Source organism: Hyperolius riggenbachi, chromosome 1 (genome assembly GCF_040937935.1).
Source record: "Hyperolius riggenbachi isolate aHypRig1 chromosome 1, aHypRig1.pri, whole genome shotgun sequence".
NCBI classification, from domain to species: domain Eukaryota; kingdom Metazoa; phylum Chordata; class Amphibia; order Anura; family Hyperoliidae; genus Hyperolius; species Hyperolius riggenbachi.
In genome coordinates, this window is record NC_090646.1 from 542,412,201 (window position 1) to 542,429,831 (window position 17,631).

Genomic DNA, 17,631 nt, shown 5'->3' on the forward strand with positions numbered 1-17,631 from the left:
TGATTATTGCTGTGAGAAAAAAAAAGTTTTCTGAATGTAACAGAAGACGTTTCCATGACAGCACAGGTATGGCTTTCAAGTATTGAGACACATTTATCAAAATGATGTAGTGCTACAAATGTGTAAAGAAAGACCTTCTATATATAAGCAGTAGCATCGGCTGCTTGTTAGTGATCTAGGTCAAATGATGCCACAACAGTAGCTGAGAAACGGTTATTGAATTTGTGATGCCATAGTCACACACGGCTAATTTTATCTACAAATACTGGATTACATATCAATACTTAACCAGTTCACCCCCAAGGGTTTTTACTCTAACGGACCAGAGCAATTTTCACTTGTCAGTGCTCCTCCCTTTTATTCCCTAATAACTTTATTACTACTTATCACAAGAAAATGATCTATACCTCGTTTTTTTCGCCACCAATTAGGCTTTCTGTGGGTAGTACATTTTGCTAAAATTTTTTTATTCTAAATGCGTTTTAATGAGAAGAAAACAAAAAAAAAAAAAAGAAAAAAAATCATTATTTCTCAGTTTTTAGCCATTATAGTTTTAAAATTAAACATTCTCCTGTGGATAAAACAAACACATTTTATTTGCCCAGTTGTCCCGATTATTAAACCATTCAAATTATGTCCCTATCACAATGTATGGCGACGGTATATTATTTTGAAATATAGGTGTTATTTTTCTGTTCTGGTTTATTTTTGTTCTGGCCATAATTACAAGCCCCTATGTAATAGATTAAAATTAATTTTCGCCCATAAAATATAGATTAAAAAAGCTTAGTCCCTAAGGCAACTATTTACTTATTCATTTTACGCTGATTTTTTTTTTACAAGTGTTTTTTTTTTTGGGGTGGGGAGGGGGAGGGTTGGAAGTGTAATTTTATTAATCATGTGTATGTACTTGTAAATGTATGTATTTTGTACATGTAATATACTTTTTGCCCACAAGATGGCGCTAGTGAACACTCGTTATAGGAAGTGTTGACTTTTTTTTTACACTTTATTTAATTGTTACATTTCATGTTTTTGTGAATGGACGTAGCCGCTGTTCGCAGTCACGTCCATTAACTCCAGGCACTGCGATTGGGTAGAGGACTGTTCGGTCCTCTTCCCCAATCACTCAGCACGGGATCCTGACGAGAAGGGCGGGGGTAGCAGCGCGCACACGGCGGTAGCAGCGGTGGGAACGTGCGACGTATTAAGACGTCATGTTGCCGTTGATAGGGTAAAGCATGACGTTTTAATACGTTAGGATGCCACTAAATGGTTAAAGAGGAACTCCAGTGAAAATAACACAATGAACAAAAAGTGCTTCATTTTTACAATAATTATGTATAAATTATTTAGTCAGTGTTTGCCCATTGTAAAATCTTTCCACTCCCTGATTTACATTCTGACATTTATCACATGGGGACATTTTTACTGCTGGCAGGTGATTTCAGTGGAAGTAGCTGCTGCTTGCTTTTTTGGGCAGTTGGAAACGGCTGTTATTTCCCACAATGCAACAAGGCTCCCACAGTGTGGGGGGTTTCACCACAATATCAGCCATGCACAGCCCCCTGGTGATCCGTTCTCATGGGAAAGGGGGTATCAGCTACTGACTGGGATGAAGCTCAATCCTGGGTCATGGTTTCTCTTTAAGGTGTCCATACATGGAACAAACAAGTTGTTTATTCAACTAAAATGATTGCATTTAAAGGAGATCGAAAATAATCTTTCTTTTTGATAGAGAAAAAATGAAGGATTATTCCATTTTATCGATAAAAATCTGATCGGATGTGTTTTTTGGAAAAATCGTTCATAAGTGTATGGTATATTGGTTTGATTTTTTAGATTTTTCTGATTGTATTAAAAAATAAAAATGTAATCATGTATGGCCACCTTAAGACCACTTGTATAAATAGTGTCCAAAAAGTGGTATGAGGGAGTCAGACCTGACCCATTCAAGCAGGTAATATTGTAAAAAACAAAAGCTACAAGCTGCCAATTAATTAGCTGCGAGCTAAAATGTTGGCGAATTGAGAGGGTTTTTTTTATTTGGAGGGGGGGGGGGGCTGTTTGCAAAACTGCAGTCCTTTGTACACACTGACCTTATTTTTTATTTACTTTGTTATAAGTCCAGGCTGCTCTTGGTTAGGTTACAAAACAAAAACAGACACAATCATAATAAGTATGTGTATTGCACAGGAATGCAGTAGGTCACATGCCAGATTACTAACGTTTCAGCAGTGATTGCAGTTCCCTGAGAATACCCAGATGAAGGTTGTAATTTTCTGTCACCTACTAGCAGACAGATATTAATAAATCCAGGCCAGATTTTCAAGATTATTTGAATTCTGGAGCACCTTTGTAGAACAAGCCCTTTATGTGTATGCATATGAAGCTTTGTTTATCAGAATAATTACCTAATAATACCAGAAAAGCTCTCTTATTATTAACTGATGGTTTGCAGATTTGGGGATTTAAACTTAACTCAACAAAATTATAAATCGTTGTAATTAACCACTTAAGCCCCCTTGACAAGTTAGCATTAAAAACATGAGCCTAAATGAGGGCTTGAACTGACTAGGAGAAAGTGTGGAATATCCTCCTGCAATGTTCTGTTAGAGAGCATTTAAATTGCCTGAATTTGTCTATTCACATGAAATCATTAATAAAAAGAAAAACTGATTGTTCTGAGTGCTCAGACTCCACGGATGGCTGTAAGGCTAGATCTCAGTGTCATATGAGTGCAAAAATGAAGAAACATTAGGGATCTGTATGAGGTTTGGTTTAGAGGTGGTGGAGGGACGAGGTTAAATTAGTTGGGAGAGGGTGGTGAAATAAAATATCCTGGAAATGCTTTATATTGTACTGTATAAAGTAAGCGCTATCTAAACCTGCAGGGCTGGATCTAAAACTCAGAGGCCTGTAAGCACAGGCGTTCTGGCGCCCTAAACTTCTCCGCTGAACACAGCCCACACCCCAAGGTAAAAATATTCTGAACTCTAATCCCTTCCTTATGTCACTAACACTCTTTAGAATCTTACGTTCTAATCACTGTCTTAGTGATTTGAGACAAGCATCAGGGTGTAAGTGCCTGAGGTCAGTGATATGAGGCAGGGATTAAACTTTAAGCTCCTAATGTCAGTGATCTGAGGAGGAAGGGCACCTCTCCCAAATAAGGCACCTGTAGGCATGTGCCTACAGTGCCTTATGCAAAATTGTCCCTGTCAACCTGCTACTACCTTCAATAAAAATGAATAGGATTCATCCTCATCTCTTTGCTTTTAACAGTTGGGCCTATTTTATGTCTTGTATAATGGAAAAGAGCTTCCAGTAACTCTGAATGGAAATGTCAAGATCATTACACAGCTAAAAAAATGTATTATGTGAACCTTGATATAAATTGCCCGATTCAACTGAAAAATATGTTTTGGGAGCAGATAGACCTGTTGTCGCAAATCATACAGGATGTAAACTTGCTGTCAGAAAACACTGTAGGCACCCAGAGGAGCTTACACATATTTTTCTCTCATTGATGAGTACTCTACGAAATAAAGGCTGCACTAACACAAAATAGCAGATTCGTTTTCCAAAAACACCATCCTACACATTATACTATGACTAGGCTACCTAAGCCTGTTTAAAAACGGGTTCGAGGTAGTTAAACTACCGCTGCCACTCAGAACGCGAGCACCTGCCGTGCGCACCCGCCTGGCGCACACACCCGTCTGCCGCGCGTGCACACCGCCACCCTGCTCCCAGGCCCAACCTCCCGTCCCAACGGCTGTCTGTAGTACAGGCACAGTACAAAAAAGCTTCGGTCGCACGGACAGACAGGGAAAGTGGATGACGCAGGGACAGTTAGATTTTATTGTACAGGATGAGTGGTCTCAATGAACTATATGAGCAGTCCCTAAACTGATTGACTGCATTACAAGGTACTTTGAGTTTAAAGAGAACCCGAGGTGTGTTTAAAGAATTTTATCTGCATACAGAGGCTGGATCTGCCTATACAGCCCAGCCTCTGTTGCTATCCCAAACCCCCCTAAGGTCCCCCTGCACTCTGCAATCCCCCATAAATCACAGCCATGCTGTGAGGCTATGTTTACATCTGTAGTGTCAGTCTCAGCTGCTCCCCCGCCTCCTGCATAGCTCCGGTCCCTGCCCCCGTCCCTTCCCTCTAATCAGCGGGGAGGGAAGGGAGGCAGGCGGGGACTGGAGTTCTGCAGGAGGCGGGAAGAGCAGCAGACTGACACTATAGAGATACACACAGCCAGCTCTGACAAGCTGTGTGTCAGCAGCACGGCTGTGATTTATGAGGGATTGCAGAGTGCAGGGGGACCTTAGGGGGGTTTGGGATACCAACAGAGGCTGGGCTGTATAGGCAGATCCAGCCTCTGTATGCAGATAATATTCTTCAAACCCACCTCGGGTTCTCTTTAAAGGAAACACTTTAGGCTCATACACACATCAGACTATAGTCTTTGGAAAATGAAAGATCACAGACCAATCTTACCACCCTTCATGTAGTATGAGAGCCATACCTACACAGTCTTTTCTATGGAGCTGAACTCCACATCAGAAAAAAATCTTTGCAAGATGCTGCACACACAGATGCTGTACAGACACACAAGATCAGTATCTGCAAAAGATCTGTTACTGCCAAAAATCCATTCCTGCAAATTGCAATGATAGTCTATGAGATCTGCAGATCATCATGCACACATGATTTAACTGACATTCATCTGCAGATCAAATCCACCAGGATGGATTTTCAGATCTGCAGATGAGTGCTTGATCTGCAGATGAATGTCAGTTAAATCATGTGTGTATGATGATCTGCAGATCTCATAGACTATCATTGCAATTTGCAGGAATGGATTTTTGGCAGTAACAGATCTTTTGCAGATACTGATCTTTTGTGTCTGTACAGCATCTGTGTGTGCAGCATCTTGCAAAGATTTTTTTCTGATGTGGAGTTCAGCTCCATAGAAAAGACTGTGTAGGTATGGCTCTCCTCATACTACATGAAGGGTGGTAAGATTGGTCTGTGATCTTTCATTTTCCAAAGACTATAGTCTGATGTGTGTATGAGCCTAAACTCTCCTGGCAGAATTGCTGTTCCTCTCTTGTACAACTTTCAAAAGTCATTGGTCCAGAGCAAGTATGCAAACCTGGAGAGCTAACACTAATCTGATTTCACTGGCTGCATGCTTGTTCCAGATGCGCTAAGGACAAATTATTGAAGACTAAAGATCAATATGACAGCCGAACTATATGCATTTTTAAACAATTTAAAGAGACACTGAAGCGAAAAAAAAATTATGATATTATGATTTGTATGTGTAGTACAGCTAAGAAATAAAACATTAAGATCAGATACGTCAGTCTAATTGTTTCCAGTACAGGAAGAGTTAAGAAACTCCAGTTGTTATCTCTATGCAAAAAAGCCATTCATTTCTACGACTTTCAAAAGTCGTAGAGAGGGCTGTCTTCTGACTTTTATTATCTCAACTGTTTACTTTTTCTCTGCCAGAGGAGAGGTCATTAGTTCACAGACTGCTCTGAAAGAATCATTTTGAATGCTGAGTATTGTGTAATCTGCACATATTAGAGAATGATGCAATGTTAGAAAAAACACCATATACCTGAAAATAAAAATATGAGAATATTTTCTTTGCTGCTAATCTTCTAGTAATTATTCATAGTACACAACCAATTCATTATATCATGTTTTTTTATCGCTTCAGTGTCTCTTTAAAGAAAAACTGCACCTTTATTCAAAAATAAGCAATCTCTCCAGTTCAGCTCTACACATCAAGATTAGTGCAAAGAGTAATATCGACCCGTGTACCTAGATTCTGAGCACACAACCACCCAGCCCCTCTGTAACACCTGCACCATGATCTTAATAAAGTCTACCAGCTCCAAAATATGATACTTTGATATTCTGATTTTTTTTTCTCATGGATCAAGAAGTCTGGTGGCTGCACAGAGTTCTCCTTAATGTCATTACTTGATGTTAAAGTGTACATGTACAGATAAAGTCCCACTACAGCAACTTGGGAGAGGAAAGTCTCTGAATCCTAAAGAGGCTTCCCTCGTCCTCCTCTGCAGGGCTGTACCAGAGTTGGGACCCCAAAAATTAGCTTGGTGATGCACTACCACCATCCTGCTCTGCTTTCCTCAGAAAAGGCCAGGCTGGATTGGGTTCAAAATACTGTGCAGGTGCAAGCTCTCTGTACTTGTGCAGTAGGATGGACCCAATTGAGCTTGGCTATTTCTGTTGAAGCAGGACAGCGCTAGTGCGCATGCGCAGGCTGACCACTCTTTCAGGTTGCCAGTGCTGGAACAGGCTAACATACGAGGATGGGAGAAACCTCTTTAAGGTCTAGAGGCATTCCCTCTCCCAAGGTAAGTATCCCTTTTTTTGCCTTTACAAAGTCACAGGTGTACTTTAAAACATTCATAGCTGTAGGTTTCCCATCCATCCTTCCGATATAACTGCCATGTAGAGCAGGATCATGCCCATTGCAACCTAGGCAGCCGCATAGGACCTAGAAGGTTTTCAGGGCGTAGAAAATGCCTACTCAGATGCCCCTTCCTTCCCTACCAAAGCTGGTACCCTTCCTAGGACCCTATATCACCTTAACCCATCCCCATTGCCATCAGAGCAAATGTAGGTTCAGCATCTCTTTATAGCAGTTTCCTTCGACAGTCGTGGTACAGAGTTTTGCAACATTTGCCACATATGCAGTTAAACCACTATAATATAATTTCTCTGTGATAAATGAATCCATTACTAAGGAGGTCTTGCCTGTTTGTAATTTGTGAGCTGAGAGGTAAAAATCACAAACTTAGTATGCAAATAACTCCTGCAGTAATTTTTAAACTGTCAGTTCATTGTGTTTAAGTTGGTACACTGTTTTCTTTTATACCGGGATCCAAAAACAGAACAGAAGATTAGTGATTTCAATCTGCATTCTAGTTAAAGACATGCCTGAGTTTTAATCTGCTCAAGAAGTGATGTGCCAATCAGCAGCAGAATGGATTTTACCGGGCTATATCTGTTAAATCTTTTAAAACGAACATCTCAAAAAAATAAATAAACTGAGAAAGATATCAATTGTTGATTGACTTATTTGTCTCTGGCATTCATATGTGGGACAAAAACATTAATCAGCTATTGCCTTCAGCATGATTACACAATGAATCACCAAATCCAGGAACACAATTAATGCTGTTGTGTTTGATTCATAATTTTACCCCTAACAATTATGTCTGTGACAAGAAATAGGATGCTTCAGCACTTCATTAGTAGCTAAAATCTAGGTGATTATATTTTGCCTCTGCAGTCCTATCAGTATACAGAGATAAGTAAATAATAATTATTTCTTCAAATGCCATTTACTTAAAGGGGCACTTTAGGAAAAAATTGTAACATTTAAAATATGTGCAAACATAAACAAATAAGTATGTTTCTTCCAGAGTAAAATGAGCTATAAATTACTTTTCTCCTATGTTGCTGTCACTTACAGTAGGTAGTAGAAATCTGACAGAAGTGACAAGTTTTGGACTAGTCCATCTCTTCATAGGGGATTCTCAGCAAGACTTTTATTCTTTATAAAGATATTCCTTAAGGCTGGTTTCACAGTGGGACGTTAAAGTCCCACGTTACAGCAGCTAGTAACACAGCCTAACTCACAGCACTGTAACATCAATGTGCTGTTCACAGTGCACACGTTGCGTTACATAGTAACGCAGCACGTTTAAACAAAGTGCTGCATGCTGTACGTTATACTCGGCTAAGCCACGTTAGACTGTTTGCACATGCTCAGTAATGTTGGAGGAGGTATCCCCTCCTCCTCCGCAGCCAGCCACATAGCTAATTATTATTCACTGCACTGTGGTGACTCATGGTGGTACTGTAGTGTTGACCGGATCATGAACGAATCGTTCATTTGATCTGGATCTTTTTTGTGAGTCGAATCATCCGGATCATCACAATGAAAGATTTGGTTCACAGTGGATGTCTGTCTGGAAGAAACAGGAACATACAGAATGTACAGTGCAGGGAAAGTCGTGTCCTGCTAGTCATTTCACCCCCAGTCTGCTTCCATAGTATAATGATTTAAATGATTCAGTTCAAAGATCCGGATCTTTTCAATGATCCGATTCAAATGATCCGAATCCTCAAAAAGATCCGGACTTCCTATCACTATCCTGGAGCGGCTGCTCTGAGAGCTGCATAAAGCAGCTCAATCTGACGTCCAACTTCAACACCACCACGCGTTGCGTTAGGGGCACGTTATGCGACCATATTGTCCCCTAAAACGCAACATCTTGGTGGGAAAGTAGCCTAAAAAGGATTTAAACAATGATGCTGACCAGCTTCCCTGCTTGCTACACAGTTTTTTTGGCAGTTGGACAGAGAAACTGCCATTCACTAAGTGCTTTTGAAGATAAATAACTCCCTGAAAATCCCCTGTGAAGAGATGGACTAGTCCAAAACCTGTTGCTTCTGTCAGATTTCTACTACCTACTGTAAGTGACAGCAACATAGGAGAAAAGTAATTTATGGCTCATTTTACTCTGGAAAAAAATTGCTTCTTATTTGTATATGTTTGCTTATATTTTAAAATGTACAATTTTCGCCATAGTGCCCCTTTAATTTCCCAAAAAGTCTATTTAAAATTCCATCACGGGGCAGGATTTGCAAACATATAGTAAAAGATACGTTTATTGCGTAAAACATTTTTAATTTCAATGTTTTTTTTTTAATAAAGAAGAATTCTTGTTTCCAGGGGAGTAACTAGAAGGGAGCAGCTCCTGTGACTGCAGGGGGGCCCAGAGCTGTAAGGGGGCCCCAACTGCTACTTTATTCATTCAGATCAGGTGTTTTTGTGGTTACACTTGTTATGGGTGTGAGCATTATGACCGTAACACTTGTGTTATGCCCCTTGCAAGATGGGTCCCAGGATGTGCGGGTCACAAGGGCTTGGCAAGTGAAAGGGTGTAAACATTGGTGGGGCTAATCAAAGCTTTGCTGAGGGGCCTCATGATTTATAGTTGCACCCCTGCTTCTGAGACATTTTATCGGGTCTCATTGCTTGCATAACTCCCCATCTCTAGTAGGGAGGAGTGTCTTCAGAGAAAAGGGCAATCATAACTTCCTCCTGCTACTGGCACCAACAAGACTGAGAAAGAGGGGTTATGACTAAAAAGGGGGTGAGCATCATCAAGGAGGATGAATCAAAAAGCATTTCCCCTAATATAATTACATTTATAATGGTTTTCTATTCTGTATGCATCAAGGGGGGGGGGGGTTAAATCTGGTAAATCTGACAGAAGTCATTGTTTTCTGTTGCTTACTGGTGTAATAAAGACAACCACACCCTTGCATGGAAAGAAAAGAGAAGGAAGTAGGGGGAGCCACATGCATCTTCTGAAATGCTTATAGGTAGATTTGGGAGGGGAGGAGGGTTGTTTGACCTGGAACATTTACTGTCACCCCAGCCAGATGGAAATAGACCAGCTATTCGACTCATCGCATGTCTTTCAAATAATCCTGAAGTACAAAAAAACAAAAAATAGGTAGAGACTCATAAGGGTGAAGCTTTCGGATAGTCCAGAGGCTTCCAGTATCTTTGTACAATGTTTTGTTCCACCAACGTGTCCCTCTAAACATATTAGATCCAGTGGATCAAATATGTTTCTTCCAATGTCAGCACGACCATTTCCATACAGCACATGTGCAAGAATGGTTTGTGAAAGCTGTACTCAGGTATGCTCTGTACTGCCCCGCTCATCCATAGCCATGCTAGCATTTGGAAGATACAAAGGGACTTAGCACTGGAATGGTGTCATGTATGAAGATGGGGCAGCCGCTAGACTATCCAGAAGCTTCTCATAATGAGGTAAGTATCTATCCATCTAGTTTTTTTTTAACAATTTAAGATTGCTTTAACCTTCCTAGCGGTAGCCCGAGCTGAGCTCGGGCTATGCCGCCAGAAGGCACCGCTCAGGCCCCGCTGGGCCGATTTGCATAATTTTTTTTTTTGCTACACGCAGCTAGCACTTTGCAAGCTGCGTGTGCAATCCGATCGCCGACGCTACCCGCTGATCCCGCGCCGCAAACGCCCCCCCCCCCCCCCGACCCTGTGCGCTGCCTGGCCAATCAGTGCCAGGCAGCGCTGAGGGGTGGATCGAAGTCCCCTTTGACGTCACGACGTCGAGGACGTCGGTGACGTCATCCCGCCCGTCGCCATGGCGACGGGGGAAGCGCTCCAGGAGATCCCGTTCTTTGGGGCTGGGGGGATGCCACTGAGCAGCGGCTATCATGTAGCGAGACCTTGTCTCGCTACATGAAAAAAAAAAAATTAAAAACGGCTGTACTGCCCCCTGGCGGATTTTAATAAACCGCCAGGAGGGTTAATAACTTACTCTGTAGGGATTTCAAGTAGAATGATTAGTAGAATGATTAGTAGAATGATTAATGATTTAAAGTAGAATGATAGTAAATGATTTTCAGTATTCATGTGACAGCGAGTTCTGCATGATGTCAGTAATCAATGTATGCTAGTGTTTTCGTTAATGGCAAAGTGTTTATGTACAGTATACTAATTAACTGTGTCTATGTATCATTTGAATGCATACATATGCATGCTAGCTCTACTAGATAGCTATATTATAAAGTCTTTATTTTCTCCTCTAAGAAGATTCCCATTGGCTGGTAAGCTAAACCAATAAGGAGCCCTTGCTGGAGGTTCAAAAATTCTCTGCCAGGGCTTCCTGAATACTAGAAAGGAGAACAAGAAATGACTGGCACTCGTTGCACACTGGCTATAAGCAGTTGGAAACTGAGCAGACTGTGCTCTCTACCTTTGAGGACTCACGTTTGGCAAACAAGAAGAAAAGCAGGTTCGCCACCAGTCTCAGTGCTTCAGTGATTATTTATTCCAACAGCTACAGTAAGGTCATATGAGGGTACAGAAAGACGGCCTTTCTGTACCCTCATATGACCTTACTGTACCTGTTGGAATAAATAATTGCTGAAGCATTGAGACTGGTGCCGCCAGACCTGCTTTTCTTCTTGTTTGCCAAAGGCTTCCTGAATACAATAACACCAAACAGTAGGCGAGACAGCGGTGTGTAGGGTGTGCTCTCAACGGACAGTGCTGGGGTGGCGACTGGTAGTGAAAGTGCCAAGGGTGCTCGCCAGAAGAACAGCAGTGCAGAAGGGTGTCGGGGGTGCTTAGCAACAGAGCGGTGGTGATGCTTTTTCTTTTACACTAAAGAGGTAGGGAGTAAAAAATGACTCCCTTTCCGTATTTACAGGACGGACATCTGGGTTTTCTTAGTAAAGCAAGCTTCCAGATGACAAAAGAAGCCAGAGGCACATAAGCATACAGACTTTTTACCTGCTCTAAGCAGGTGAAAAATTCTCGCCCATGTTTCCCGGCTTACAAATCAGGAAATTAACTAGCTAGTTGATTAAATCCCCCAAGCAATTTATTTTCCTCTTGGAACTAAATAAAATTGAATTAGGCGACGGTCCGGTCCCCTAATCTTAGAACTCACCAGGGCTTGTCGCTGGTGAGTTAGGGAATTGCGTAGGGCCCAGAGACAATAGGGAATTGTGTAGGGCCCAGACACAATCTGTCCAGCCTGTTATGTTGTTTAGGGAGAGTAGAGCCAAAGATGATCACGACGAGACTGGAATCAACGTTTCTTGCGGGAAAAAAATGGTACTTCTTTATCAAAACTAGTTCTGACATTTCTCTTATCAAGTAAAGGGCAGTTATGAAACCAATGACTTTGACTAAAACTCCAGGTACCCAAAAATTGCTCTGACTCCTCGACTCCGACTCCACAGCCCTGAACGATAGGATGGAAGATTAGGTTTACGCTTTCCTTCCCTAAGTTTGCAGATGGTGGTGCAATGGAAGAAAAAACAACTGCATCACACAGAATTTATTACAACCTACAATACCTACAATATTTCTGTGAGATATAAGAGTGCTTGCATCTACATATCACCCCTGTCACTGTCATGCTAGCCCTATGCAGCCAAACCCTCACCAGAGCAATCAGCATGGAGCAGGTCCAAGCTGAGTACCTGTAGTTTCTCTAATCAACCTCAAACAGCATAATAAATATACCCATGACTGTCTGACACAGTCATTTCTTCTCCAGTCTGCTATGATCTGTACTTCGTTAGCAAGTCAGTCCTCTGTCAAAAACCAGTACATGTGGTTAGATGTTTACATTATAACAGCAAGGCTTTGCAGTAATGTTGACTGTGGCCTAACTACAACGGTGTGCCATGAGGTCCAATTATAACTGCTCCGCCTCCTTAATTAAGGCTGTGCGCTGACTTTACATTATCTACAGAATAACACAGAATTTTCTTTTCCAATTGTTATATATCTGACTATTAAACTTCCAGTATTTTTTTATTTTAATAAGAAAACTATTGCTGAAATTGTAACTGCATCTGAATTTTCAGATCCACTAAAGAAAGCAGTGATCAGATCCTGCAAGCTGGACCTATGGCTTTTAGTTCTTCCCCTGCAGGATGACCCTATCTCTGCATGCACTATGTCATTCCATGTGGAGGCCTCCAGACTCTGTCAGTGGAACAAGTCCATTCACAACTCATCCCACGCCTTCAGAAGGATCCATTTGCAGCTGTGACTCATGCACCAGCACTGTTCACAGCACCGAGGGTCTGCCATACAGTCTCCTGTATCATTGCTGACATTAGCCCATTAGCCTTTAAATATCTTCCCAAAGCCACGCTCTGGCTTATCACACACTTCTCCAGGTAAAAAACATTCTTGTTGCTTGCTATCAGGAAATGAAATGCCAAGACATTGCGCTGTCAAAACCATAAAGACCTGTTGCAGCCAGCTCAGGAAGCTGCACACTCAATAAAATGAATGCCTGTCTTATAGAAATGGTAAACAAAGGATTATCAGTCAAAGTACAAAATCTTTCCACTAGAATTTCACCACATAATCCAACCATCTGTCGACCAGTTGCATTGCAAAATTCTGATTTAGGGAGAAGGACCCTTAGCTGTACAGTCGAAGCATTTGTCTGCTGCTGACATTATCCTCTGAGTTACATTTGTCTGGTATAAAATGGGAAGGAATGTGACACTTGCCACTGGCAAGGCAAACATGCTTCCTCCCAATGTGCACAAGACAGACAGTCCCTATCCTGCTAGTCCAACCATGCAGATATCAGCAGAAGAAACAAGACATTCTTTATCTTAACACTTCCATGTTACTTTTCCAAGCCACTGCTATTGAATCCACCAATGTGACTGTCTCTCCTCCTGCTGCGTATTATCATACATTATTTCGGGAGCTGACTCATTCTCTAGAAGAGGAGGAAAAACATGCCTCTAGAAAATGCTGTAGCGATTTGAGCGTCAGAATCATTAACTTCATCATCACATGCTTAGAGGGCTTCCAAACAGGCATTTTTTCCCCTTTATCTGTGCATAACAGACCAGCCTGCTTATTTCTGCAGCTGTAGCCATCTAATAAAGACAAGATATGTCATTACATTTAATATCAAATATTCATCATGCTATCTATTTTTCAGGCGTATGCGCAGACTAGCGTAGGTAGTAATAAGACAGGGCACTGTATAACCTGTGAACCACAGCACCATAGCCTTGTCTCTGGAAAGAAACAGGAACTGTGCTTTAATCCCAAAGTTTTATGGCAAGCCGATATTTACTGAATGATCATGATAGGAGGAGAAGAAAACTGCCTTTTTTTTTCTTTGTTTTTTACAGATTTTTAGTTGAAACTGTGCAGTCCAAATGTATAATCACAATCTATAGATTAAGATACTATCACATAGTAAACTCCTACCAGTCTGGCAGGATGGATCTGCTCAAATGGCTGAATGGAACTGAAATCCATTAATAAAAAAAAAAGTGTCTACCCTCAAAGCAATGGGTGGATTGCAAAGACATGCTTTATTGAGGACTGCTTCTTGGGGCTAGAATGCAAGATCAAAACACATAATGGCAGTAGATATGGCAGCATATCAATATTGTATGTGTATCTATAAGTGTATCTATCTATCCTTACACTTTTATATTACACAGCACACGCATATATATCATAATGCCCAGATAAATGCACTAAGCCACTGATATCACTTCTAGCTGTTGCACACATCTGTATGCAGAGGACCAGTCACTTACTCTACCCATTTTAACATCACACATGCTGCAGGAAAAGCAGAGATCAGATGCGTAACTAAGAGATGCTCCTTGCAGTCTGCATTCCTTTTTATCTCACCTCCTGCTAATACAAGAATGCTGTGTAACAAATTCAGGCAGGGAGTCTGGAGAGTGCATAATGCTAACCACTTTACTTCCAGCACCAATCTCCCACTCACGTTCCACGCTCCCAAAGCCAATCTTAAAGCTGGCCATACAGCATACAATCTCCATTGTGCAATCTTCTCCAACCTTACCACTTCTCAGTGTAGCTAAAGAATCTGCTCGGAGTATATTTGCTTCATCGATTTGTCATGAGGGTTGTATAATGTATGGCCACCGTAATTATAAATGACAAGAGTCCATCTCCAGTGCAGGACCAGGACACCAGTGTTTGGGAGTTTTTGGAGCATCTATATAGTTGACAGCTGCATGCTTTCTCTCCCTCCACCTCTCCTGCCTTTGATTGCCTTACCTCTTTAAGTTCCTTAGCTACATCCTTCAAGTCTCCCAGGACTAATTCCAAATCATCCACAATAATCTTGATCTGTTCTTTCACCTTGGCTTTGGAGACTTGCCCCTCTGTCGGCGAGGATGTCCCCTTAGACTTTGCTGACATGCTGCAGTTCAGCTCAAGGGAGCTTCAGAAGAGGGTGACCGGCTGCAGCCCTCTCTGAGCGGCTGTTCCCCCACATTTTCTTTCTGAGATCTCCCTCTTTCTCTTCTTTTTCCTCTCCCTGTTTACACAGTGCCATGAACTCCAGCAGGCTACTCAGGGAATGGGCTGCAGACTAGTGGCGACTGCCGAGCAATGCCTGCATCACAAACGCTTGGCTTAAATCAAGGGAAGAAGAAATGAAAAGTGTGCAAGATCCCAAAGTTCGCCGTTTGACATGAGACACCCAGTTTGAGCGACACCTAAATATCCATTGACTTTTAATTGGTGACAGTCACATCCTCAGTCTCTGTGCTACTCTATACACAGCAGCATCAGCAGCAGCAGCACGCCTACTGCTTGTTACTTGCTGCCTGCTTCACACACTCACTCTCTCTGAGCTGTGCTCTACGCTCCTGCATTACCGTATTCCTCCTCCTAATGCAGCACTCACATTGTTATGCATTACCAAAGGGACCAGTGATAACAGGCATGTGTTGCCCAGCCACTCACATAAAGCGTTCATTATAATTTATAAGCATTGAACTAAAACATATAAAACACGGGACAAAAAAAACAAAAAACAGCCTAACACTGACGTGTTTTATTGCAGGTCAATAAGGAACATAAATCACTTGTCATTTTGAAAATTGTTGTCTTCAGTGAAATCTACCAATAGCTGATGGTCTGTGTGATAGTTCATTAGCTTAGACAGGAAAACATAGTTCTCTTTTATGCTGTGTGGAATGAGGCAATGGGAATTAGAGATGTCATGTCAGTAAAGAGGAAGATCCCCGGGGAAGATGAAGGGTCAGACAGGAAAGGTGTGAAGCTTCTCTTCTTTATAAGGGAAAAAAAAAAGATGAATACATTAAACTGAAGAGTGCCTGTCTCTGTCTCCCTTTCCTGCCTTCTGATGCTGTAACCATGGCCCAAGGGTTTTCTAAATTTATGGCTCTGCATTTATCAGGCTCAAATTAAATCAATACTAAAGCACAGCAGCAGCCCTGCTTTATGGCTGAAGATGTACAAAAAAAAAATATCCTTTTTTTCTGATAGCTGCCTTAGTGACATGAAGTAAGGAGCAAAATTAAAGAGCAGTATCCAATGGCAACCAGTCATACTACCAATGTGTTTGGATGGCTAACTAAAGTAAAAGTATCAAAATGTACACACACACACACACACACACACACAAACTACCTACCTAATGCCTAACCATTAACCCAACCCCCAGCTCCCCCCCCCCCCCGCACACTAGTTGCTTAAACCCAAATACCCCCTCCCCCACAAACTTCAGAGGGGAAAAAAAGAAAATTTTCGGGTGCCGCCCATAGGCAGCTATAGTATTGGCATTTGGGTGCCCAATATTTAGCGGGCGCAGTACTAGTGCCTGCTATTTACCAGGTACGCACATTTCCGCTCCAGCACCTTAATACCGATATTTTACATTAACACCTATGGCGTCGCCCAATTTGTCTACTTGCCGCATTCGCCCTAATTTACTGCTTCACAATTTTTCAATTCAGTGCCGTCAGTCATTTACCATGTGGCTTCAGTCCCACCATGTTTTGGGACGGGGTGGGAGCAGCATAGTGATTAGCTGGCTGCATGGCACTTGTAGACTTAAAGCGGACCTGAACTCAGAAATTCCTCTCTGCTCTAAAAGATAAGCAACAGCATAATAACCTGCCTTTGTTACACCTGATACAAATTCTGCAATAAATCTGCATTGTGTCTACTTCCTGCTTTCATGGAAGCAGCCATAGGGTTAACAACCTGTGTTTACATAGCTGCTCTGCCGAGGCAGCCAGCTGACACAGCTGAGAGATCATTTCCCTCTGTTTTCCTTCTGTTCTGTGCAAGAGTTCAGGTCCACTTTAACAGGTAGTGAAGAGGACCTGTATCACAAGTGCAGGTAATGTAGTCTACATATGTAGAATGTTCTGACTTCCACCAAGATACTGCGTTCACACAGACAGGAACAGAGTCTTCTTGCAGTGATGTCACTCAAAGAAAACAAAAGACAGACCATAGCGTGATACTATATAAATATATTGCCTTTCTCCCATCAAACCCAGTGCTTGTAGGTAGTATCCGTGTGTATGTCCACCACAGACAGGTCTCACAGGTTCTCACTGTGCAAGAAGACTCTGTTTCTGTCTGTGTGAGCGCAGTATCTTGGAGGAAGTCAGAACGTACATCTTATGCTCGATGATTGATGCTGCGATCCAAGGACTTTTAGCTAAGTAAAAAGAACTAAAGCTGATGAACTTTGGGATATGTAGATTGGAGGGTCTTTTAGAATTGTTTGTGTGAGCGCGCATATATATAGAATTTGGTACATATGTAGAATGTTACACTCTGCTGCTGCTCTGCAGCCTGTCCTTCCTTAGGAACTTGTTATTATTATTCACCTTTCTACTACTCCTTTTTTCCACTTTGCTCGGTTCCCATTTTTCCTTCCAGGTTTATCCCTCTCCTGGGTGTAGCCTCTGGTGTAGTCCCTGGTGTATAGGAGTCTAATGCTGGGAATACACGTTTCGTTTTTGCCTTCGTTTAAACCTTCGTTTCGATTGTGCCTTTTGTCCTTTTCGTTCCCGAAATAATCGATCGTACGGTTAATATCACCACCCACGGTTTCGTTTTTTTTTTCGATTCTGATGGTTTCATTTTTCCAATGATCGAAGGCTGCAAAGAAACGAAACGTAGTACAGGGTTGGACGGCATAAACGAA

The 17,631-nt window shown here is 41.8% G+C and overlaps 1 protein-coding gene across 1 annotated transcript in view; it reads right to left on the reverse strand.

Moving 5' to 3' along the window:
* The window catches only part of PRR16 (proline rich 16), a 399,363-nt gene extending 384,086 nt beyond the window's left edge, over positions 1-15,277 (reverse strand). Inside the window, exon 1 of the mRNA XM_068247078.1 lies at positions 14,715-15,277. Coding sequence (XP_068103179.1) covers positions 14,715-14,858 — 144 coding nt within the window. The 5' untranslated portion in view covers positions 14,859-15,277. The remainder of the gene's footprint in view (positions 1-14,714) is intronic.
* Between the last annotated feature and the right edge of the window lie 2,354 nt (positions 15,278-17,631).